At 39.2% G+C, this 27211-nt stretch overlaps 1 protein-coding gene across 9 annotated transcripts in view; it reads left to right on the top strand.

Annotated features, from left to right (window-relative positions):
• Positions 1-27211, top strand: part of LOC139727805 (protein 4.1-like) — a 154677-nt gene that overhangs the window by 84165 nt on the left and 43301 nt on the right. For 7 of the 9 annotated variants that reach the window (XM_071638779.1, XM_071638777.1, XM_071638778.1 and 4 more), the window contains 7 exons: positions 942-984; positions 17640-17715; positions 20589-20813; positions 22160-22247; positions 23703-23867; positions 26235-26332; positions 26990-27162. In XM_071638779.1, the coding sequence (XP_071494880.1) occupies positions 942-984; positions 17640-17715; positions 20589-20813; positions 22160-22247; positions 23703-23867; positions 26235-26332; positions 26990-27162 (868 nt within the window). The remainder of the gene's footprint in view (positions 1-941; positions 985-17639; positions 17716-20588; positions 20814-22159; positions 22248-23702; positions 23868-26234; positions 26333-26989; positions 27163-27211) is intronic. The other 2 variants (XM_071638780.1, XM_071638785.1) reach the window with 1 other exon arrangement.

Below are 27211 nucleotides of genomic sequence, written 5' to 3'. Positions count from 1 at the left end.
GGCATGGTCTAAAGAGGGCTCTTTAAAGGGGCTAATCTAAAGAATAAAAGTAATAATCGGATAGGTAGATATCTTGTGGGGTTGCAGCTAATCTCAATTTGAATGGGGATTTTTTTTTTTTTTTTACAGTCAATCCCTGAGCATATAATGTGTAGAGGGATAGGAGAACCTCAGTTGTTCAGTAGTGCAAGTGGTGAATCGAGCAATCTCTCTGTGCCAAATATAGCAGCAGGTCTTGTGCAAAACAAGCCATCTCAGAATGATCTGTCAAGACGGCGAGGAGGGATGCACATGATTTCTTTTAATGACCCAAGCAGGGTTTGCTCACGGAAGATTACTTCTCTCTGTACAGCCCTGTGGAGTGCTGTCAAAAATTCATTGCGATTTCCTGTGATAAGGGATGACTGCTGTGTTCATCCTTGATGCATGGCTAGTTTCTCGTATTGGGCAATTATTGACGAAGAGTGGGACGACTTCTTATAGTGCTGGGCCCCAGCCTTATACCTTGTAGTGGGTAGTCCTCACAAGCAAAATATTGTGTGAGATATTGAACAGAAGGTCTAAACATTCTAATGATACAAGTGTAATAATTATCATCAAGTGCAAATAGCAGTATTCCTGCTTGGTCATACTGTCTAGAATAATAGGCACTGAAAACAATTTCAAAATGTCCATTACACTATAAAGACAGATACAATGTATCATGTTTAAATGACATTACAGAAGATTTTCCACTTGTCTAAGTGGGCAAGGGCCATACACAGTACTTCTCGAAAAATTAATTCCTTACTTATATCAATAACAATTTGATCAAGAAATACATTGTATCTGGCTGATACTTGAAATTGGTCAGATAATATATTTTGGCTTTTGTGAAGGTTTGTGGCATGATTGTGTAGATATAAAATTGCTACCATAACCTGTTTGTTTTCCTGTTACAGAATTGGCTGGACCCTGTAAAAGAACTGAAGAAGCAAGTCAAAAGTGAGTTGATGTGTAATAAGCAATGATCATCATTGGTCATGGTACCTCAGTGGGGGAAGGATATCCTGTTCAGTATTTATTGTATGTTCCCAGCTGTGGTGCAAATATTGTGATCAGAATGCAAAAATGAGAAACATTTTGAAAGAGTGGTAGCCTTTTTATTTTGAACATTATTAATGTAAACTTATACCAGCACCCATGGAAGTCATTAAGGAAGCATACAAGTGCCACTGAGGAGACAAGATTTATAATTCCTTGTCTTCTCAACCTTTTCAGATCTTAAAATAGGTGAGAAGGAAAGATCCAAGATCTTGTCTTCTTCACTTCTCGGGTCAGAGAAGACAAAAAGGCATAATATAAGATCTTGGGTCTAAGAAAACTTGTCTCCTTCACTTCTAGGATCCAAGAAGGTGAGATAAGATTGTATCTTCTAGGATGTTGGGAAGTCCAGAAGATGACATCCCACAACCCAACCCAAGTGGTGGAGAGAACACGATCTTTATTTCACCTTTTTGTCTTCTTAGACGAAAAAAAAAGTCAAAAACACAAGGGGGGCGTTTCATCAACGAGTTCGTCGGAGGTTTTCACCGACAAATTTGCTATCAGCCAATCAGACGCAAGGATTTCAGTAGCTTTTAACAGTTGTCGGTGTAAATCACCGACAAAAAGTTTCATGAAACACCCCCCAGATTGTGGATCTTGCCTTTTTATCCTCTTCCAGAGCTTGTGGTTGAAGACAAACTATAGAATACACAGAGTATGCCTAACTTTGAAATTGAAATTTAATTTATGTCTGCTGCAGGGTGTCCCATACTGGTATGCAGATATGGTGCAGCCTATGAGTTTATACTGCAGGATAAACATTATTGTAGGATCCAGAGGATTGGAAGGGGAGGAAAAAGGCTGGAGAGGCAGCCTAAGGTTAGCTAGTGTAGGTGTGAAAACCAGACTTTCCTTCAATCAAGCAGTCGGGTCTCATGGGAGAAGAGAAGATGGTTTGTGTAGCGTGTCGTGCCATTTTCATTTCCCAGATGAAAGTGAACTCATATCGAGCCTGAGACAGGATCTGTTCTCACTTTGTGTTTATTGGATGTACAGCAATAGTGAGTGTGTGTGTGTGTGTATGTGTGTGTGTGTGTGTATGTGTGCGTAAACAACAAAAATCAAATGAATACATGGCTGGAAGAAAGATATAATTTCCTATTTCCATTGAACATATTAAGATTATGATGCTGAAAATATTTAACAGTAAACAGTAAAGATGACAATGGGAATGATAATGGTATGGATGAAGATGATTTTAATGAAGACCATAACAGCAGTAGTAAAGATGGTGATAATGATAACAAGGATTATTAGAAGTACGGCAGTTATATTGTTGTGCGTAGTTTATTCATAATTTGCCCCAAAAGATGCCAGAGGTGTTATGACAGTGAAATGCTCTTGGATGCTCCAAACTATTGAAGACCCCACTACTATAGGGGATTTCAGACTAGAAGAGAGAGTACACAGTACAATGATGTAAATTCAGCCTTTAGAGAATCATTTGGGTAAATGCAATGCACTCTCAGCTCCGCTTGTTTGTGTGACGGAAATGCTGCAAGACCTCCAGGGGATGGAATAGAAATTAAGGAACATTCCTTGACTTCCTTTGTATTAAAATGTAATAGTGTTAAGTGCCTCTAAAGGCATCAGTCTTTGAAGGAATGTACTGTTAACGCAAATTGTTGTGATGCATGGGAGTAAGAAAAACAGCTGTGTACAGAAGATTTAGATCTCTTTCCCATTTACAGTTGATACGGAAGATGACCATATTTCTGCATTTTGCAATTGTTTGTAATATGCATTCATGCACACTATACTCTTCTAAATCAAGAGGAATTAGCTTTATCACCAGCAAATTGAAGTGAATATATACCCAAATGAGCAGTGATGAAAAACTCCAGACCCCCATATCCTGCATTGTAGGTTTGCCCATTAAATGCAAAGCTCTTCGTTATGTATGCTTGAATTATGTTTTGATGGTGGCACTACAAAATTTGCAGCAAACAACTTTAAGCCTACGTGTGGTGTACGTGCTGTTCGGAAAGTACCTCAGCCTCTTCAGAACATTTGTTGCTAGCATAGGAAAGAGTTGTGAAATGGCTGTTATGTTAAGTTGTTGCATCTCAAAGCTACTCTTTAGAAAGGTTTGCAGTGTGCTAAGACATGTAACCATCCAGTCCACCATTAATCATTTGGAAGCAGGGGTTACAGGGATCTAGTCACACATCCCTCTGTTCCTATGTTCAAGACAGTAGACTTCACTTCGTTTCTACCATAAAAGGGTAGAAACAGGGGGAAGATGTTTTTCTAGTACTTACCAGGAGTCGGTGAAGTGCACGCATAGTCACGGATGGTTCGCCCCACTCACTCAGTCTGATGGGTGTATGCCATCGACGAAGATGGAAGGCCCATGTTAGGCATCCATTAGGCAATTAGGCATAGAAGAGACATTCTCTTCAACTGCAAAGTGCATGTAGTGCTGTGCCAGATGTTTGTAGCAATTTGTTTTTTAGCAGAGGAATTGGATGCAATGGGGATGTGTGTGTTTTCTCCATGGAGGGAAGATGGAGATGATTGAGAATTGCTAGTTAACTGCTGGCAAAGAGCCTATCATTAAGATGTTGATGCTGGACTTGACTGTGACCTTACCTCTTGAAGTCTGAGGTCACGGGCTGAGGGCGATGACGACCATGCTAGTGTAATCTAATTCATTGATGTTTCTATTTCTGACGCCCATGGCAAGGTTGATGTAGACTGGTGGGACAGGCTGTGACATGATGTTTGCTGTTTGATTCCATGCTCTGCACGACAAATTGCAGTATTTGCTTCTTTGTGCCCTTACCTTGGCACTGGGCTCTGTATTCATTTTTAAGAATTCTAGTCTGTAGACCTATTTTGTTTTAAAAAACTATAACTGATGTAGGCCGTAAGGGGGGGGGGGGGCCTTCAAAAATAGGAAAAAAGATGATTCATTGGGTTTAAAATGCAATGGGTCAGGTGCATTGCAGCAGTCTGTATGTTGATTAAAATCAATTATTGCCTAGGCGTACTGAAGCCCCCAGTTTTGGCTGAAATATTAACATAAAAACAGTGTACCCAAACTGAACAGTGTATAATAAATGGATGCAATCATTGTTAGTTACATAAGTGTAAAACCTGGATTGCTCCAGAAAGATTCAGCTGGGTCTTTAGGGAACATTTATATTCATACGTTTGTCACATTAATGTTACAATGTACTCTGCCTATAATACAGGCTTCTCATCGTGTGTTGACCATCATAGATGGTGCAGTAGAGTAGAAAACATGTCACGTATCAGTAGCAGTGCTGTGTATGGATGTTAGTGCCAGGGCCTTCAGTAATTCACGTATAAACAAAAGTGCGCACCCACATACTGTAGATTGAGCTGGTTTTAATTCAATTGTCATCGACGATAATTGCCTTGTGGCCATGCCTGGCTGACTCGCCGGCCAGCTCAGGCTGGGCTATGTGAGGAGCTGGGAGGTGCTCAATTAGACATGCAAATAAATTCAAGGCTGCAGTGTCCACCAATGACATGGTAAGGTTATCTGTTGTGTAGTCCAATCTATTGTGAAATTGAAGTAATGTAGGGTAAGATGAGATAGACAGGCTGCATATGGGGGTGATTGTACTGATACAAATTGTACATGTGCGACCCATGATAAGCAGGTTGTCCATAGAGATAATTGAAAGAAAATTAGACATTATATTTGAAATGGGATATGATTGACAGTGTATGGTAGTAATTGTGTTTAAGCTTTTAGGTAAAAATAATTGGGACTGAGAAATGGTTGAAGCATGAATGCTTTAATACATACAATATTATTACAGCGAACAACAAAAACAAAGTCCTGTTCGAATATTAGTATTTTTATGTCATTAATGCACTGAATTTCCATATCCTTTTTTTTTTTTTTGAATGAGGCATACACAGATCCTATACAAGTTACATTGCCTTGACTCATGTTTTCATATTGTATGACCTCATCATGGTGGACACATTCACACTCATATCTAGACTGTGGCTAGAAAATTGCAGCCCATCCCAAATTTAATACAATTGCTCTTGGCAGGAAGTAATTCAGTTCACAGTGGGGTGTTCCTATTCTAGTGTTCCATTACATGCTTGTCTTGGCATCCACACCTTGTGACTTTGGCTCATGAGTGACACGGCCCACTTGTAGTCATGGCTCTGGTTTTGACAAGATATTCAATGCTGTCATTGGTCCACTGCCAAACAGATTCGAGAATTGAGTTTGATGGTAGCTCATGAGTGTGAAGGCATAGTTTCCTATTAAAGAGGAATGAATCTGCTGTACAAGTCATTGTACCTGCCATATGCTTTGCGGGGTTTTTATTTTTCACAAATTTCCCAAGTCAAGTGCTATTTGCTTTAACAACAACACACAAGAGTATTAACTCTGATTCAGACATAAATACAAGATGCAGGCATACATTTCTCTGTAGGAGCCTACATTACTATATTCCACGATCATGAATTGAACCACTCGCGATATTGTCAGAAAGGCCCAAACCCTGAAAAATTTTACTTGCTGAATATATTGCATTTACAGTAAGTTATCATCAAATTCTCTGTATTATTATAATTTTTTCTGAGTGGAGGGAAGCGAAAGGGTGCCAGCAAAAAAAACTTCACATCTCTCTTAATGGCTTGAGAATACCTGCAATTTTCCATAAAAAAGAAAGAAAGATATGTACTTTGCAAACAAAGGTTTATTCTTTATAGTCTTTTCAAGAGGCAGATTGACCAAAAATTTTATCGCTCATCATAAATACTTTAATAGTCCATCGCGTCACTGTATTTTCTGTACCGGTATTGAACCATCAAAACCTAAATGATTTATAGGTCAATGTACAGATACTGATATTCATTCTGTCATATCATTTCTGTTGATATTACCAGCTGGATCTGGTGAGAAAATTTCTGTGGCATAAAAATTGGAAGTAAAGTCTGTAAACAAATCACCTTGTACAGATTTCAAGGTGTTGCATGGGCTTAACACAAGTCGAAAGGACCATGTGCAGCAAAGAATTGTGAAACCAGAAATCTTGTAATGATAAATAAGTGGCTGATCAAAATAACACAATTTTTCTAACTTTACTTGAAATTTATTTTAGCATTTGCCAGTGGAGAACCTCGCTGTAGAAACTCAAGATTTGTTTGTCATGTGACTTGTACTATTTGGATTACTCCTTGTGGCCACACATGAAATGTAAATTGGACAGGCCAGGCTATTTATGTAACATCCGCAGTTCCTTTGCAGAAAGCCAGTCGTGCATGTGCATTGTTTTGGCAAATACTTCAGATTTTTTTCTTTAATTTTGTGCAAATAAATGCTGTTTAACATCACAGGTTATTGTTGCATTGTGAGGGGAAAAAAATCAAACATGACATACATGTACCCTTGTTATTTTGTTTAAATTTCCTTCGAATCTGACCCCCCCCCCCCCCCAAAAAAAAAAAAAAAAAAGAAAAAAAAAAGAAGAAGAATGGGACGAGTAGATTGGAACAAAAGATTATTGGATTTTATAAAACCAGTTATAGTTTGGACATACTGTGAGGATGTAATCTAAAATTGTGACTGTTGATTTTAGAGGAATAGACTCTAAAACAGTCAGGGTAGCATTCACACCATGGAAACCAGACTAACAGCTCTCTCAGACCATCCAAATTTAAGGAACACGCAAAAAATGATTCAAATGTTTCACTTATGGAGTGCTTGACAAATATGGCCGAATATTTCTAATCCCAGTACAGCATGATGACATGTGAGATGTAGGGCTCCCTCGTGAGGCATTGTGTGAGTGCAATATCGTGCTTTTACACTGCTCCACATTGGTGTAGAAAGGCATAGCAGAGTGACAGCTGGAGTCATGTACTGTCACTTACTTTGTAAGCCAGAATAGCTTGCAATATGCCTAGAAATGGACTTGTGTGTTGTCACTGAAGGCAGTTCCATTGTAATAGTCACTTTTATGAACCGCTATTTCATGTGGTCAGCAGTGGGTAAAATTTGATGTCTAAGCCATGTCACAAGTGAACATGTTCTGCAAGTGTACATGGCAAACAAGACCCAGTAGGCATCTGGTGATTGCACTAATGACTTTTCTGCCTTGAGAAGTTGAGTGTTGGGGGAAAAAAGCAAATATCTCCTGTATACTGACCTAGCATTCTCTGCCTGGGTCATAACATGCAAAGTGCAGTGGGTAGGCAAAGTGAAGCACCAGGATAGTGAAGTGAAGGGTCCTCTGAGTACTTCTCATTCTGCCCTCATGGCCTTCCAAGGGTACCAATGAGGTACAGGTTTAGACTTCAGACCTATGGGATAGTGCAGGCTGACTTTGAAGTTTAATGACAAATGTTCTTTGCTATGGGCATGCCCCAATGTTTAGATGTCTGCCGCTTGTAGCTTTTGTCTAGATTTTGAAACTAGATTGATAGAAGATGTCGGGCCTGTCATATCTTTTCAAATCTCATCCGTAGAGCTGTTTAATGCGTGGAACGCACCCAAGGTCATACATGATTTGTATTCATTTATTTCTATTCCGCTGCGCAAGGGGAGAATACAAAAGTATTCTTGGTTGTTCTCATATTCCTCTGCACTAATGGCTCCGCCTCAAGCACTGAATTCCAGTTGGAATTAGGCTTGCTCTAGTTCTGCCCTTGAGTCATTTCTGTGTGTAGATGAAAAGTGCAGAGAAGAAAGACCAACACTGCCCCTGTTCATAGAAATTTCTTGTAGGTGTGTGAGTGATTATTTAGGAAAGAGTATAATGGTTTGGCCTGTCAAAGTCATGGAATATATTAGGAGTTATGAAATGATTGTTATTCATTTCCTGATCTTGTATAACCCATTATGTTTGTTTGCTTGCTTGTGTGTGTGTGTGTGTGTGTGTGTGTTTGTGTGTGGTTAAGATCAAGTTGCTTATAACTGACAGCCATTTCATTGGTTACGGTAAAGTAGAACCTTAGGCACCACTTTGAAATATTGCTTTGACAATTGGCATTCATTTGGTGTGGTCATAATGGGGTCAAAGATGATGTGCTGTCTTTGCAGAATAAAAAAGTATAATATTTACTCATGCTATATTTTATCCAATATTGCATGCCTTTTGGCATAATGTGACATATTTTGGAGGGATCTCATACTCTTGTGTTTGCAGCTGAATAGAGAAAGAGTATCATCAGATTGAGAGAGTTTCTACTTGCGTGGAATGGTTGAGATGGCACTGGTGGCCAGAATATGGCACAGCTATGAACAAAGCCAGGAAAAGATAAAAGCTGAAGGACATCAGCCATCTACAGTATTGTATTGCCAACTTGTTTCCAACTAACGACTTCTGATCAAAGAATGGTCCACATTTGGAATTACTTACACAGGTGGAGATGCACTCTAGCACAACACACACAAACATGAACATACAAGCACAAATATATCAGCTTCATCTGCTGCAATATTGCTTGAATGGAAAATGTGATTGTGCTAGACTGTGATCTTTTCTTGCACAGCTGGAGTGGAGTAATAAAAACAAAATTTCAAATTTTTATAATAGTCTATTATGATGAGGAAGAGTAAAAGAGAGAGGAAAACAGCAAAGGGGGGGGGGGGAGGGAAAGGGAAAGGGAACGGGAAGAACTGGCAAAACTAAGTTATTATCTTCTTCGCATTTAAAGGGTATTATCAGGCAGTCTTTGTGTTGGCAATGTGACAAATACACCACTCATAACATGTATCACAACTATTTTCAGCTCCAAAACTCCTAAACTCCACAAAAGACAACATTTGTGCTATCTTTGGCAAGTCTGATGCTGTGTAATAATACATCACTCGATGCAATCACTACAGTATAGAATGATATATTACTGGCCCCTGCATGCCTGAAGTCGCCGCCTCCGTACATAGCCTGTCTATTCACGTATACTGAATGTGCGGTTGTGCAGCTTATGCTCTAATCTCATTGATACAGTGGACCCAATTTGACTGTCTATTAGCAATAAGCTCTGAATGTATTGCATATCATGTAAAACAGAATAAAGTCACACTCAGAATTTATATACTACAAAAGTGTAGGTAAATTCTAGTAAAAGCCATCAAGTACATCTACAATGTACAACTTGTAGGTTTTCTCTTTACAGAAATCATGGCCATGATACTTTATTAGTGTACATTTTAAAAGCAAGAACTGTATGCTTCTATGGCTGGTAGGATGATACACTGCAACATACAGAGGCAGACATTTCTATTTGAAGTTTATTGGCAGTCAATGATTCACTTTATAGAATAATGATGCATGTTCCATCGTACATTTGTTTTATAATCTGCCCAATGTTGAGTGCATTCAAAGTGTCTGATATATTGCATTTGTGCCTTGTTATTGCGAGGTACAAGTGTGTGTAAGATGATACCTTTCTTATGTGTGCCACTCCAATAGCCATTCCTCATTCTCTGATCCTTATCATGGAAGATTTTGATGACTAAGAAGAACGGTATTTTCACAAAACAAATATTGCATGCATTCTAGATTGTAGATTTCAGTCTTACCAGAGACACACTGGGAAGGTTTATGATGAGCAAAAACAGGCTCCATCTGCACTTTTTCTAATCAGTGTCCCCAGACTAGTGAGCTGGCCAGAGAGACAAGATCTTGACATGATGCTAGTGATATTTGTTTTATAAAACTCTTTTATGCACACAGATGACTAATGTGGCAAATATTTGTTTAAGTATCATCAAGGACTACAATCCTTGTGAGATGTTAGAGATATGTTAAGCATCTCTCCTGCTCACAATGCTTGTTTATGGATTTAGTGCATTGTGTTCATGTCACTGTGAGAAAAACGATCTTTTGTTTGTGTGTATGTGGGAGAGGTTTGTGTTTGAGTTGAGGTTTTGTGGGCTAATTTGGGGGATTAACTATCACCCCCTCTACATCCTGAGATGGAGGGCATTGGAAATACGGAGTGGGTAGACAGGATTTGGAAAGTTTTGTGTTTGATATCAAGTGAAGGACATGTGACAATATATTTTCAAATCTCTTGCGATTTCAAAATCCAGTTCAAACAAGATATCCTGTCATGTGGCTGGATTGAAAAGACATGTTGAGATGATGAATATCAATTAGGATTAATGTTCAAGGTTTAACATGTCGTGTGACCTAAAAACCTTTGTCCATGGACCCAACAAAGTTCTCAATAGTACAATCCAATGTACATTGTAAATATAGGTGGCATACTAGTTTTATATCAAAGAGAGATTTGCTGTCATGTCTCACTATAATAATCAGAAAGTTTGTTGTTGTCATGTTGATGGGTAAAGAGCTAACCGAGTGGGGTTAGTTTAATATTCTTGAAAGCTTTCATCAAACAATCGTATTCTTGCTGTCATACTGACTTTACAGATGGACAAGTTCCAGGGCAAGTTACTGTAGACAAAATATTTAGATTGAATCTTGACATGGGCTTTTTACTGTGCTTTTAGTCAGGCATGAGCAGAATGAAATGGCTGTCCTGAAAAAGCTGCTCTTTTTGCCCAGAGTCTGCTCCAAGAGGAACAAACTGGCCTTAGATGCCGTGGGAAATTCAACATCTCTGCATCTGCTCTCTGCCTCTTTTTTCTCCTCCTCTTTCTCTCTTTTCTTTCTTTTTTCCCCTCTGTCACTGTCTTGTTTGTCCCTATCTTGACATAAAAGGAAGAAGATGAAGAAAAGAAAACTTCTCTCTCTCTCCATGCATCTTTGCCAGCTTCTCCTCCCACTCTCTCTCTCTCTCTCTCTACCAGTTCCAACCCCCTGCAGCTATTTGCTGACCCCATGACCTCGTATGACCTCAACAACATGACCCCCATGTAGCTGGTAGGCCTAGTAAAGACAGGGTCGCCTTGACTGTAAGTCAGAGTCCTGGGAAAAGGAATCTCTTTCCCACAGCTACACCTGTACCTCAAGACATCAAGTCCACAGTCCCTGCTTGTCTTTTGATATGCAGGACATTGACATGATCTCTACAAATTTGCAGTACATCCTTCCTACTCTGCTGTTTTGATACAATACAGTAGTACTATCAAGTATTGCAAAGCGAGAAATGTTTGCAGTATGAATTTTTCATGAATTGGAGCCTGACAACCTTTTACGCGGCATAAAATTTTCACAAATTGCCACTTGCACTCAATGATACAGTGCAGACAAAATTTTTGCGTGCATTTCAATTTTGCGAATCTTGGCTCGTTCAAAATTTGTGAAATTAAAATCCATGCAAGCATTTTTGGTTTTACAGTAGATATTTGTAAGTTTCCTTTTTAAAGTGGCTTTAAAAACAGAAACATAATTGACATTATGTTTGGTCTAGATTTGGGAGTAATTGTTTATGAATTAGAATTATTGGTGGATAAGCTACTGATTTTATATTATGTTCAAAATTGAAGATTCTTACTTTTTTATCATTATGGTGACCATAGGCACTATGTATAGAAAATATGCAACTTGAAGTTAAATTTCATATTTCTTGTTTCATTGCTTTGTACGTCTGACTACTCTACTGAGACTTCCTCCTTTTCTGTGCACATCAAGAGTTTAGGATTTTATGATCAGTTACCATGGTAGATTCAGAAGAAAAGCCCAGTTACAATCAAGCCAGATAGACCAGACATCTCCCTTGTAGCAGTAAAGGGACATTACAAAGTTTGAGTGATCTGGGATAAACATGACATGGATTTTCTGCATCAGGGGCATATCCATTGTGCTCCTGCCTGATTATTGTTCATCTTGTGTTGTGCATTATGTGGCAATGACCTTAACCCACATTTGATCCCAACTTGATGATATTTCAAGTGTGAACACACCTCTACATGTATTAAACAGATGTTATTTTCATAGCTTGATAATTGTAAAACATACAGGAACATCGTTAATACTGCAGTAAATGCCTGAAGCAATTCAAGCTGCAGGAATATTCAATTTGTAGTAATTGTCTATGGCAGTCATGGGAGTGTGAAGTTGTACCATTATGAAGTGATGATGCATTTTTGATATTCTTCTGACCTTGGCTATGTGGCTGTGTGCACATGTCCGCTAGTTTTCTGTGACCTTGTGATCACTTTTTAAAGTACAAGTTGACCCAGTTTAGGGTGATTGGATTGTGGAGGAAAGTCAAGTGCAAAGGTCTCCATGGAGATTTTCATGCCTCAGTGAAAGTAATTTCCCTGAGAGGCTGGTGTGCCCTCCATCTGCCAATACCTATAGATACCTGACCTCATTTTTAGGTGCATTAATTATGGTGGAGATGATGTCGGGAGTGTGAAGGGGACCTCTTCACCCTTATGAGATGGATTCGGAATACATCAGACCCTCCTCCATGCCTTTGATCTATCCTCATCCATCTACCACTACCTGACAAGTACCCCATCACTTCTCATTCACAGCTTCTTGGAGCTGTGTGTAGCCACACTTGTGGGGTCTGGGAGACTCTGACCCAAGAAAGAGTCGCTTTGAATGACATTCAGTGAAATGAAAGAAATTATCAAATAAAACAGTACATGGAATCAGAAAAGTATTGAGAATTATTTGACTATTTCAGTATTTCATAAGGAGGCAATTGTCATGTCTTGCTGTCACCTCATACAGCACATGCAGTTTTGTAACTTTGATCCACATCAGTGGTACTACATTTTTATTTGGTTACAAAACAGCACAGATTTTCCTATGTTCTGAACATTTGAAACATTTCCTTTTTGACAGGAAAGACATCAGGAAGTGGAATATTGTGTACATAGTACATGTATTTCTCATGATTGCCATGAGGGGTTGCATTATTCATGCAAATTTCAGGCTTCGATGACCTCTTTAAGTCAACTTGTCTATTTAAAAGAAGCAGAGTATGTCAGTCGATGACACGACATTTGCTCCTGCAACAATTGCTCCAGTCTTATTTTCTCCAAGGACTTAGGGTTAGGGTTGTGATTCAGAGTTTAATATTTAATTTGACATGAGGATTAGGATTATGGTTAGGGTTATGTTTGTGGGTAGAATTTATGTTTGGCTTTAAACTTTTGTGCAGATATTTCATAGGAGCAACTGTCGCAGGAGCAAATGTAAAGGAACCATGTCGGTCGTGTGACTTCAAATAGTTTTCCTGAGAAGATAAAGAATTGTTTGTCAGATGATGAATGTCGACCTTTGAGGATGAGTACAACCATTGTTTTCACCAAAGTGGGATATCATCATAGATTGTTTGTTCATCTACTGTATAATCAACCCAATCCCGTGTAAACTGGTGTACAATGCATGTGGTCTAATGCTGATCCCATAATGGAGTCTCATTTAAACATATTGAATAATGCCTATGAGACAAAGGCTAGACAGATATAAAAAGTTCTAATATTCTGTTTTCAAACAATGCTGCCCCATCAGTTATTTTTGCCAGTTAGTAAGAAATTATATCCTGCCCCAAAATAGACCTTTTTTGTCCTTTGTCTTTTTTTTTTTAATGTGGAGTTTCCTTTTGTTGAGGGCAGATTATATTTAGCAGTGTTTGTTTTACCAGGAGTCCCTGTGTAGACCAGTGATGATTAGAGGGGAAGAACTGATTAATCAGTTTGATTGTTTTTTTTTTTTTTTTTGTAATCAGAGGAAGGAAGGAAAGCTGTTTGGAGTATTGTCAGGGTACTTTGGAATGGTCTGCATTGGTATGACCTAGTACAATTAAGGACATGATATTTTGGAAGTCATCAAATCCAGGTTTCTTTAAATAATTTAATTGTACAACCTCAGAGAGCTTATATTTCTTGACATCATTCACACTCAAATCTCACTTGTGTATCTTGTTTTATTTGATTATATCATTTGAATTATTATTTGAATACCCAAGCTGAATACCATGGTATTTTGTGATGTATTTTGTGGTGCATTTAAATGAATCGCATTACAGATTGCCACACAGAATACACTGTGGTATTTTACTGTTAATATGACTGTGCCTAGTGACTATGAAACAGATTCACAGGCAAACAAAGTGAGTGAGTAGATTTGCTGGGATCTGATGGTACAAATTGTATCTTTTCAAGATGTTCCTGCATATCTAGATACCAAAACTGTTTTTAGTGGTGAAAAATCAAAACAAACCAAAGGCCAAGTGAAGATACAGAATGCCTGGCAGACTGTGCTTGGAGATCAGGTATTTATAGCCAGCAGCTATGTGTGGCTTTTGACACTTTACACATTTACCAGTAGGTCGAATAGCACTTTGTATTCAAGTCTCGCAGTACGTATGCAATATTCATCAGTGTAAGGTGATATAGAAGCCTGAGTAGTCCCTTTAAGCGTGTCAGCATGAAGCATGTGTGATGTCGTTCCTGACCCATGTTTGCCCTGTGAGGAAATAGCTGATGAAGTTCACACCAAGAAGGCTTGTCATCAGCGAAGGCAGGAAATCCCATCCTTTCCCCCTTCCCCAAACCTGATCCATGCTTCGAAAAGCAAACATATTAGCATAATATTCATTAGCATCATGTCTTTTGAAACAAGGCATTGAAAAGCAGAAACTAAGAAGATAATTCCGAGAGAAGAGAAGATGTTAGCGAACCGAGCTATTTTGCCTTAAGCTTTGCTGTGACAGGTGATAGATGTCTCACTGTATTAATGAAATTAAGTTTGTGTGGGGAAAATAGCTTGACAGCTTCACTGGTATAAAATGTCAAGACAGCGTGCTTTGTGAATGACGGATGTGTTTGTCACCTCCGTGCATGGTGTATTTCTAGCAATTGGATAATGGAAGAAACTCACTTGTAGACCCATGTAGTGATGGATAGTGTGGATAATATTTACAACAGATGAGGAGTCAAGTTTTTGGAGGTCTAAAAGTGTACAAGGAGAAAATTATCTGTCAGCAAACCACAGAAACTGTAGACTGACAAAGATATTTTCCAGCATTTGTAAAATGAATAAATCTACTCATCTTCGGGAGGTTAATCTTACGGTACATGACTGCAAAAATGGAATTGTATTAAAAATTTGTGTTATTTTCATCCAAGACTGTGTTGTGTTGGCATTGTGGCATAATAGATGTATACCGTATGTCCCCAAAAAGATTACAACGGGACCCTCCGTAATGATAACTTTAAAAATAGTGAATCAATCCAAATACAATTTGAGGGTACGAAACTTTAACCCATTGCCCACATCTTACAGAAAACCCCATTCGATTTGCTTCAGTGGTCAAAGAGAAATGAGGAATCTTGTAGAGCATGTAAAGAATCTCTTCCCTCCAAGTTCTGTCTATTGTGTTCACACACAAGAGCATCCAAGTGCTGAACTTGGAAGAATTAGAATCATGACATGCTTTACAATAATCCACATTTCTCTGTGACTGCGTTACCAAATTATATGGGGTTTTCTGCAAAATGGAGCTAAGATGTTATATTCTAAGACCCTGAAGTAGCATGTAGACAATTTAATCATATTGGGTGTTAGAAATGTGAAAATTTGATTGTATTTTTTTTTTTTTTTTTTGTGGGGGGGTGGGGGGGGGGGGGGGGACATACTGTATATAAGACTACTGACTCCCTATCAGAGGACCAGAGTTTGAATCTAGCCCATTGCTTTACATCTTGGACAAGATGTTTTTACCCACAATCCTCATCGTGACCCTGGTGTATAAATGGGTACCTGGCAACGCTGGGGTAATAATAACGGCAGGGCCCTCTGGTAGAGCAGTGGCAACACTGAAGAGGCTACCCTGGGTAAAGAAGACCTTGTAATTATCACATTGTGAAATGACGACTTCTAAATCTAACACTGTATTAAGTAGTATTAAAGGCAATTAAAATCTACCAGAGAGATTGATACATGCCAAATATTTCTTGCTGTGATGAAGACTATTCACTCATCTCTTCCATCACACTTTTCCTGGACTAAAGACCCTTCACTGTGTGCTCTTTTGTTGTCACATCTAGCCAGATCCAAGCAATCTGAGTCTGGACCAGCGGCCATTAGGGTGTTGTGTGCCTCAAGCTACATAATTGATTCTTCAGAAGTATAGCTAGAGAGTACATGTATGTGGTATAGCAAGATGAAAAATGATGCAAGATTCCTCCCAGGAAGATGTACAGGAACAGCAAGTTACAGCATCTGCTTACATGTTCTGGAAGGAGAAATCTTTGGGAATGAGATGCTTTTTGACAGAAATATCCCATTTTTTAGCGTTCCTGACTATTCCTGACACTCATGTCGCCCAGGATGATACAGGATCTCGCAGAGAGAGCAAAGCCAGTAAAAGGTCACAACTTCAATTTAGAAAGTAACTGGTGCATTGGCTGTGTGTTGTGACTGTCTAGTCAGAGGAGTATGGGCGTCGGCGGTATTTTTGGAGGCAAAGATGCGCTCCCGTTTTCATTTGACATCCATGCATGAATCATGGAAGACCCGAGGAGTAGAGACAGAGCCCAGGTGGAAATGTTTATACATCACATTCCATATCATATGTTTGTGGCTGGCTTTTCTATATCTGTCAGATTTACTGGCAGTCAATTGGCTGGTTGATACCGGGGCAGCTGTAGTAGTTGGCTCACTGAAACTGATATCGCAAGTATAATTTCCCGCACCTTCTGCCAGTTTATGGGCATCTGTCGGCTTAAGCATCGTATTGGTAAAACACCTCAGCACAAAGTAAGGTCAAGAAAGTTTTGTTAGATGAATAGGGGGTAATTGACTTTAATAATAGTTATGAACATCAATGCAATGTTATAAAGTTGTACTTGTTAATGCTCAGTATTTTCACAATGATTTACTAAATCTTTGTGAATGATCAATTCATATTTGTTCATGTTGTTACATCTCTATGTTTGCAATGTTTTATGATGTCAAAATGGATGAATGAATAAATGAATGAATGAATGAATGAATGAATGAATGAATGAATGAATGAATGAATGAACGAATGAGTTACTACTCTTTTGATCTCCATGATGTTGATGGTTGATGTTGGCTGCCCTGCAATGTACCTGTAAAGGTGGTACTTATTTTTTCCCAAAGAAGACTTGCCTGTTTTGCCACAATATTCACCCCAAGCAGCGATAGGACATGTATATTTTGTTGGAATATGATATTGTACAGTATTTCATTGGTTTTTCAGTTAATGTTATTGAAAAAAAAATGTATTCATATTTAGTGTATGTGTGTTCATTCATGAATCTATGTTTGTATGCATTTATGCTTTATTCTTTTTTCAATTTTTTCAATTTTCAATTGATGTTATCATTTTTCAAAGATGTATTTTATATTGATCTACCCAGTCAATATACTTATAATGTTGTATCTACTGAGTAGATAGGTAAAGGAAAGGTGATTTTTTTTTCTTTTTTTTTCAAAGTAGGTATCCAAAGTCTGGCTTTTACTGTGCCTGACCTGGCTGTGTTTGATGCAGTGTTAAAGCTTGTCTCAGGCAAGATACTGATTGACCGTAGTAGATACGTATGGGAATGGCTTTGCTCGATGAATGCAGTCCTAATGATGTTTAAAGCCAGCTGTCACTATCTTAATCACATCTTATCCTTGTTTGTCTTTGCTCTGTTCTGCTCACAGATGGCCCGTGGTCATTCTACTTCAATGTCAAGTTTTATCCTCCCGACCCAGCGCAGCTCAAGGAGGACATCACAAGGTGAAGGATTCTTGTTATTGTTCATCTTTTCTCTTATGTTTCAAGGACTGCCAATCTGTCACTCCTCCCCATACCCCTTCCCCTCCCAGCAGAACAACTATGCTTCAATGAAGATATTTGATCTCGTATGCACACTATAGAAAAACAAATCTAATGCAGTACAAATTGCCTTATATGGGTAACAATGTGTGAGAGGCTTATGTGCCATGTCATAAACAAAGAGAGTGTGGGGAGAGATATTCTTCACTACTTTCGTGACTGGCTCCTGAAAGACTCATAATTCAACTTACTTTGAATGAAACCTAGGCATTAGCAAAAATCAACATCTATACAATAATAAATGTGGATGATGCTTTAAGGGATTGTTCATACAAGGCAGCTGTCCTCAGGAGGGAAAACGCATTTGAGTCAGTGTGGAAAAGAGTATTCCGAGTAAGAGTGAAAAGCGTATACTCTTCCTGAGTCTCCCCACCCCATATGAAACTGCAGTGAGATCATATCTCCCCTTTTTCTGTCTTGGCAGTTCAAGTTTATTTTAGCTGGATAAACATTTCATTTCACGGCACATAAATCAGGGAGACCGGTGGACGAGCAAATCGCTTTTTAAGTCTCAAACGTTCAGCAGGGAAGAAAAAGATGGCCCTTTGTACAGAGCGTACTATTTTCAAGCATATCACATAAATCAAACCAGTTTCACTAGTTTTTTCCCCCTTCTCACAATAGATATAGTGTGTGTATGTGCACCAAGATTTGCTATTTAGAGACACCATAGTGTAGGTAGACACCAAAACTCTTTGTCTGATTCTGTGCCCTTCTCATTCAGATTTAAGATGACATATCAAATGTCCTTTCCTGCAATAAAATTTTCCTTCCTGTTCTATACTGACTCATGTTACATACTTCAAAGAGTCCCCTCGTGAATTGTTACAACATTGGAAATGATTTTGTGGTATGATCTCCAGTACACCTTGCCACACTGAGCAAACTTCTCCCCAAATATTTCATGAAGTATCAAGAGGAACTCTCATGTATGTTTTGGCAGTCTCCCATATCATATGCACCACTTAATGACTTCCTCAGAGACGCATTAAAGGGAGTCTCTAGCATCGTTAAATCAGACACGCACAAAGTTACATCAATGTCAGTCTTCCCCTTGTGGTCTGGTGAAGGCATTTCGTTTTCTTGCGCCTTCCGTAAAGTGCACTTTCCATTCCTGGAAAACTCTGCAAGGAGGCGTGAGTCCAGTCTAAAGCCTCGGTTGACCTTGGGGTCTCCTGGCATTAAGTAGCAGCTTCCATGATATACTTGTAGAGGAAGCAAATGATGTCTTCATGTTGTAAGTCTTTAATGGGTACACCCGTTGAAGACTAGTCCCATCTATACTTGGGGCAGGTGTCTATGGGAAATGCATACAATAGCAAAATCAGTTGTGACCCTGCTTCACAAAATGCACAGAAAGTTGCCAGACATGAGATTTTAGTTAAGGGCATATTCTAAAATAGCAGACTTTAAGCTTTAAAATGATGTATAACTCAAATCAAATGGACTCTCCTAACCTATCTAAATATTGGAAAGAAAACACACACTCAGGAAAAGTGTGAACTGAGAAAAGAGGCTCTGAAGTGCAGTGTCTATTCAAGTGCTGTAAATCTTTTATACCAAGCCGTGCTGGCTGTGCAATGAATGGGACAAAAAACAGGACGTAAACCACCAGGGTAACAACAATGAAGGGATAATCAGATTAAACTGAAATTGAGCGTGCCTTATTAACACATTCTGTTCATAATTGGTGCCAGCTTTCGAAGCAATAGCATTATCCTTTCAACAGTTATTGGAGTTGAAAGTGATGAGTGTGTACAAGGGTTTTAAGAAATGAAAAGAGGACTCTAAAAACACACCTAATCACACTCTTCTACCTAAAAATGTTCAAGATAAACTGCTAAAAAAACACGCTTTCCTGCCTGTTTTATGAGACCAAATTTTAGCATAATGTAAAAGAAGACTTGCTCTTTCAGAAAATATGAAGAAGTCAAGTTCGGTTAGGTTAACCCATTTCACCTATTTTCAGTCCTCACACAAAATCAGTGTGTGCGACTTTTTGTTCGTTTTGTGGTGCACGGTCACAATTCATCCTCACTGGGTTAACTGAGGGACCAATGAAGTGTGACCCCGGCTCCACATGATTGCAATTCACAGAAATGTAAAGAAGTTCAAGGACTCTGTTTATAATCAGTATTAAAGGCCTAGGGAACATGAGGCACACTAAATATAAAGCTACATGCAGGAATACCACACACACGTATACATTGAATATAGATGATAACTATAAAGTTATTATTTACCAGGTACATATCTTCATAGGAGAGTTTAATTTCAGCCGCACTTACTGCACTTTCCATAGGTATGAGGAAATGAACACATGGACAAGCCTTGAAATCTTGATTTTAAGTTTGCTCCAACTTTTCACTTTCTGGCTGAGATAAAATTAATCATACACTGTGATGATATTGAACATACATGTACTTGATTAATCTAATGGTATTATTATCAGGTGTATGATGAACACTACAGTGATACTGATCCGAAGCACTGTTGAATCTGCAATATCAACCTATGATTATATCTATCTCTGGTATAATACCTCATATGGCTCAAACTGCCACCAACTGTCCCATGTATATAGGGCATTTCTCCCGTGATGTTACTGTAGATCATGCATTTTGTGATGTGCAATGTATGCAACACACATGCTACTTTTGTCTCAACCAAGGCAAGTGGAAAATATGATTGAGCCGCCATGCCTGCATTCTTTATCATGGTTTGGATTGTCGCCTGAAATAATTTTACTCCTCTCTTCATTGTCTCATATCTAGGTATTTCCTGTGTCTACAAATCCGTGACGATATCCTGCGAGGGCGCCTGCCATGTTCGCTGGTAACACACGCCCTCCTCGGCTCGTACGTGGTCCAGAGTGAGCTTGGAGACTACGACCCCGATAAGCATGGCCACGACACGGTCTACCTGGGCGATTTCCGCTTTGCCCCTGAGCGCAAGAAGGAGCTAGATGAGAAGGTCATGGAGTTGCACAAGACACACAGGTGGGATAGAGGAAGAAGGTCGTAAGAGCGAGAATAGCAAGAGAGAGAGAGAGAGAAAGGAGGAGTTTTAGAAACAGGTTGGAAGTTTGAGACTTTGTTTGAGAATGGAAATGTGAAGTGAGTGTAAATTTTCAAAGGCAAAGATGTATTTTTGAAGCAGGATGAGATGGAAGAAGGAAAGGAGAGAGAAAGAAGATGTGACGTAAGGGAGACTTGGTAGTGGTATGAAAGCTTGTAAGAGTTTCCAGAATGAAAGAGAGATTAATGAACAAAGGAAGGGATGGAGAGATCTTTGTAGATGATTAATGTTTTCATCTAATACTGTATACGCCATATATTTAGTGAGTCTAATTTCTTGCAAATCGCGACTTCTCGACAATTTCGAGAATGGTTAAATTCGCGATTGTGGAGTACAGTACTGAACAGAGAAATGTTTGCGTGCATGTCACATTCATGTCAGAATCAGAGTTAATGCTTTCCCATGTTTTTAAATTCACGAATAGCACTCGACTTGTGAAATTCATGAAAATAAAAACCTTGTGACACGGCAGGTGTCTATGGGAAATGCGTGTTGTAGCAAAATCAGTCCATCCTCAATGGGGTAATAGGAACCCAAAGTAGTGCAATGATGCTATGTGCAACAGTCTTTGATGTGCTACTTTGATTGTCTAATCGTGACCAGGACCTTCGAATAAAGCTAGTCATATTTCACTGTCTCTCTATTCTCTGTCTCAAAGTGACTGCATGTGGGTAGGGGATGGTTTCCAAAGGTCATTATGGGTCAGTCGGTGAAGATAGACCTTCTCTCCAAGAGATAAATTTGTCTGGTAACCCTTACCAATGAGGTAGGGCCAATTGTAAGACATACTAGTAGCAGAGGATGTAGACCATGAGATATGCGAAGGTAATTAGAAGATGGTAATTATTACTAGCGATGAAAAATTTAATATGGACAACAGTAAATGAAAATTGTTTTCATACCCACAACCCCCTCTCAAGAAAGAAAAACCAGACAAGATTAAAAGCAAAAACAATAACAAAAAGCCCCAAAACTTTAATCAAGAGTAGAGCCAGACATCAGCCATAAATGATCTCTATGCTACAGTAGGGGTTAGATGTTCCCCTTCCAACCTGTTCAGATATTTTCAAGAAAGAAAAACCAGACAAGATTAAAAACAAAGAAAAACCAGACAAGATTAAAAACAAAAACAATAACAAAAAACCCCAAAACTTTAATCAAGAGTAGAGCCAGACATCAGCCATAAATGATCTCTATGCTAGGGGTTAGATGTTCCCCTTCCAACCTGTTCAGATATTTTGCTTCCCTTATCTCTTTGTTTGAACAGAGGTCAGACTCCTGCGGAGGCAGATCTTCACTTCCTGGACAACGCCAAGAAGCTTGCTATGTACGGTGTGGATCTGCATCATGCGAGGGTGAGTCTACGGTGGTGTCACAACCTTTGCTCCAGCAACAATTACTCCGGTCTAATATTTTCTCCAAGGTCTTCAGAGGGTTAGGGTTAGGGTTGTGATAGGGTTTCATGTTTAGTTTTATGTCAGGATTAGGATTAGGGTAGGGTTATCAGTTATGTTTGTGGATAGAATTTATGTTTGGCTTAGTGTGCAGGTATATTTCATGGAGTAATTGTCGCAGGAGCAAATGTCATGAAACCGTCTACAGTACCTTTCTCCTCCCACTTCATTCAGCCGTCTCTCTAACCACAGTCAGCCACAACAGCCCACTCTGCAAAGAAGGGAGTGATCATTGTTTTGGAACAGAAAAAGAAAAGAGATCCCTAGTGTTCTCAACCGTGTTGTCGTGTTTGTGAGGACTTTGTCATGCGTGGCTGTGTGGGTTTTGACATTCTCTCACAGTTGCATCGTGCCGGAAACGTGTCAGCTGTGTGACATCCCTATATAAACTCTATTAGAATAATAGATTGCTTTTGATTAATGGCATAGTATCTCCTAGGCATGTCTACGTCAATGGGTATCTAGTGGTGTTTTGATTTTCAGTGACAAATCAAGTAACAAGATCAGAGTATCAATATGTTGTTTATCAAGAAAACAGTGCATGAAGTTGGAGTGGTTTTATATGGAGAGGAAATGATAACAGACCTAAAGTGGGCAATCATTAGTAAGAATTCATGCGTTTAGAAGGTAGTAGCCCATGTCGTGTATCCAAAACGTTTTGAGGAGGTCTTGTACAGAGCTGCCAACTAGTACTGATTTTCAGTTATTTCTACTGAAATTGGAAAAGAATACTGAAGGTTTCAAGCAAATTACTGATTTTAGAAATCATTGTCTGTGATGTATTCTATGACACTGTTGAGGATTACTGATTTTCACTCAAAAAAAGGTGCAAATTACTGATTTTCAACCATCAAAGTACTGAAAGGCTTCTACAAAAGTTGGCAGCTCTGCAAGTTGTACAGATGTGGGCTCATTGAACCCAAATTGACCCCTCCGGCAAAGATACCCCATGTTCCCAGTTTTACGCAACTCAATAGAGTGAGTAAATGCATTGTGTCAAATGTGTGGCTACTTTTAAAGGTGAAGAGATATTAGGCATCTCTGTTTGAACGTGTCTCAACATAGGTGAATCCAGGTAGTAACTGATGCTGTTCTTGTTCAATGGGCTGTCCTAGCCATTGTTCTCAATTCATGTTCATATTGAATTGCCATCAGACAAACATACAAACAAGAAATATTTGCAGAGGAACTATAGGTTTTGAACTTGGATGATAAGAAATCAGTTGAATGCACATCTCACAATCAATTCAATGTATCACTACTTTACTGTTCCTCTGTGCTGTTATGTGTTTGTGATGTGATTGTGTTGCAAAGATCACTTTATGACACACTCTGTCCATTTGTTGTTTTATCCAGGACTCGGAGGGAGTCGACATCATGCTGGGAGTGTGTGCCAATGGGCTTCTCATCTACCGTGATCGGCTGAGGATAAACCGCTTCGCTTGGCCCAAGATCCTCAAGATCTCCTACAAGAGGAACAACTTTTACATCAAGATCAGACCAGGAGAGGTGCAGTCAAATGTTAGAAAAATGCTAACTTCTAAGAAATTTTTAGTTTGTAGTCTCCCTTCACCCATTCCCTTTGATAGTCTGAAGTTCCCAGAGAGTTTACAAAGGAATCACCAGATTTCAGTGGACTGTGAGTTAACCTTTGTTTTGGATTGTATTGCCTTCAGCTCCAATTTTAGATTTGTCTGAGTGTGCATGCAAATAGTGGATAAATGGAAGTACAAATTTTGTACATTTGATTATTTCATTTCAAGAGGGCATTAGCGAATTATGCTTCAGGACGATAAGCTTGAACTAAAAGCATGCTGCATTGACATACAAAAATGTAGTGTATGAACATGAAATTGTGCTTTATTTGACTGACGTAGCTGGTTATCTTTCTTCTGACCTTGGGCAAAGGTGGACCTACCATTGACCTGCTAGAAGCTACTTGGACTCATTGGACAAGACTCTCTGGACAGTGCTGAAGCAATGTTAACCCGTTGAGGACGAGTCCCGAGTATACTCGGGCAAGCTTCTATGGGAAATGCGTGTTGTAGCAAAATCAAACCGTCCTCAACGGGTTAAGAGACAGTGTCTCACATTACTGGCATGTAACAAGAAATATCTCTGTTTTATTGTGGCTATACATGTACATGTACAGATGTACGTTAACCCATTGAGGACAGACTGATTTTGCTACAACACGCATTTCCCATAGAAACCTGCCCGAGTATACTTGGGACTCGTTCTCAACGGGTTAACATAGAAAATGATATCAATGACATTTTATCACCAGAACAGTAGAGACACAGTGAAAGCTTGATCATACTGAAAACTCTAATCAAATGTTATCGGACAAAATCATGATTTCAGGGTAAGCTCTTGTTTCAGGAAGTTGTGAGATTTTGCACCACTCGCTGAACTTGCATCATGCTTCCTCATACCTCATTCTTGGCAGCCCTAATTATCTACTGCACATGCTGAATATAGTGTAATGCACGAACATGTGTTCAGTGTTTCAGCCATGAAATGGATGAGGGATAGTTACAAGCGTATGTAGCAGCTGAACTTTACCTTGGTCAGTCCGCTGAACAACAGTTAGCACCCTCAACCCAAACAGACAGTGAAACAAACTCATAATTTCTGAGAAAAGTGTTAATGTACTAGACTAGGCAAATGTGTATAAGGGAGTATAGCATAGAACTGTGCTGCTCGTGCATGAACACCACAACAGTGACCGTTCTAGCTATCTACGTTCTTGTTTCCAAGTAACTTAGTCTAGATTCTCAGGATGATGTTGTTAAAGTCACGCTTATATTTTCCAGTGTCTGTTTCTCTCAGGGCTACTTGTCAATCTAGTATGAGAAACATAAACACAGTGTGATGTAATACCTGAAAGATTAATCAAACACTTAACCCGTTGAGGACGATTTGATTTTGCTACAACACGTATTTCCCATAGACACTTGCCCGAGTATACTCGGGACTCGTCCTCATCGGGTTAAAAGCCCGCAAAAGCTTGTATGGGATTAGAAATATTCATGTGTAATTTGGAAGAGACTATTCTTCCTTTGCTAGAGTGACCGAGTTCACTTATGCCAAAGATTTTGATTGTATTTCAGTGATCATAGTATACTCAAGTAACAATGAAAAGATCTGTCAGATAAGGTTGCACAAGTGTCACTGTGGTGTTATACAGGAAGGAAACTGAGTGCTGCTGAATGTTGAATTTTATTCCTGGCATATTTACCTTATTCAAAAAGGACTTAAGGGGTAATATCCTGTTGCTCTTTTCTGTGTATTGTCTCAACATTGATGGTTTGTGGTTTTTCTACTCCTTTGTATAAAGAAGAAACGATAACTCCTTCCTCATGTGGAAGTCGGCGCTGATGGCTTATCTTGCTGCATTGTTCAAATCATGGTTTTGCAGATTCAGGAAGATACAGTGTACTGGGAAGACTGTTTGGTTATTTGCCAAGTTTAACCTTGGCACTGATATAAGCCTACAAGGGTTAAAAATTACGAGCAAATATACATTAGACTAAATAGCAAAATGTTTTGAGTTAGTTTTAGTATATCTTTAATGTAATTTTTCTGAATCAACCAAGTGTCAAAGTTATCCTTTACCTTAGATATGGAAGAGTGAATACAAACTTACGATGCACACCTGGGCCCCATTTCATAAAACTTGTTATCAATAACAAGTTACGATAGTTGTTACAAGCTACTGAAATCCTTGCATCTGATTGGCTGAGAGCAAATTTGTTATAGAAATGTGGCAGTTGTTCCTGATAACAAGTTTTATGAAACGGGACCCTGATATATCTACAAGGTCATAAAATTGCTGAATCCGACCTCTGAATTTTCCATTTTTCTTCCTGTTTTTGATGCATACAGTTTGATCACTTTGAAAGTACTATTGGATTCAAACTGGCCAATCACAGAGCAGCAAAACGTCTCTGGAAGGTCTGCGTAGAGCACCACACATTCTTTCGGTGAGTGCCGTCAAGGGATGCTGTACAAAGAAATGACATACTAAGGATCTGTGAAGGCTACATCTCTGGCCTCCTTCAGTACTCCATGCTTCTTCTTATTCCTACAATGTGCCTGGTTGATACAGTTTGCTGACTATTGTAAAGCCACAAAGATTCTTTATACCACTTGTACAGAACTAGATTTGTCAGTGCGACTTTATTTGAAGGTACTAACCACAGCAGAATGTTGAAGAATGTTGAACCAGCAATTCTGTTTCGTATACTAGTATGTTGTGAATTGCCCTGTGGAAGAAATTTAGAACAAGTTGATTTGAAATTGAGTATTTCAGGAGATGTTTGTTGAGAAGAATTTGAATGATGAAAGCTCATGAGCACAATTATTGTCATTCTACTGGAATTCTCTTATCCTGAGATGGCATGAAGATACATGCAGTAATGAGGAGGGAAAATTTCAAGGATTTTGTTTCTTTGTTGTAAACTGACTGAAAGGCTGCTGAAACTAAGACTAGGAGACAGGTTGGACCAAGACTAGCGATAGGTAGTTGCTATGGAATTGCTCCCCTACGTAGGCTTCTGCTGTTAGTCTTATCAAACAGCCTACTTGCAAGCATTTTCTTCCCCCACTCCAAATCTCATGTGCACCATCTCTTCCCCCAGCCTTGTGCATGCTGAGGTGCCCAAGAAGCGCCCCATCTTCTGGCTTGGGTCCAAGTACCGCTACAGTGGACGTACCCAGTTCCAGACCAGGCAGGCCAGTGCTCAGATTGACAGGGATAGCCCTGCGGTGGAGAGAGGCCGAAGTACCCGCAAGACACGCAGTCTGGATGGTGGTAAACATCTAGCTAGCCCTCTTAGAGAGAGAGAGAAAAAAAAAATCTA

The sequence above is a fragment of the Diadema antillarum genome, unplaced genomic scaffold (assembly GCF_040938485.1).
Source record: "Diadema antillarum isolate AM-2024a unplaced genomic scaffold, OU_Dant_1.0 seq00000152_RagTag, whole genome shotgun sequence".
NCBI classification, from domain to species: Eukaryota; Metazoa; Echinodermata; class Echinoidea; order Diadematoida; family Diadematidae; genus Diadema; species Diadema antillarum.
This window is presented reverse-complemented; position numbering and strand designations above follow the sequence as displayed.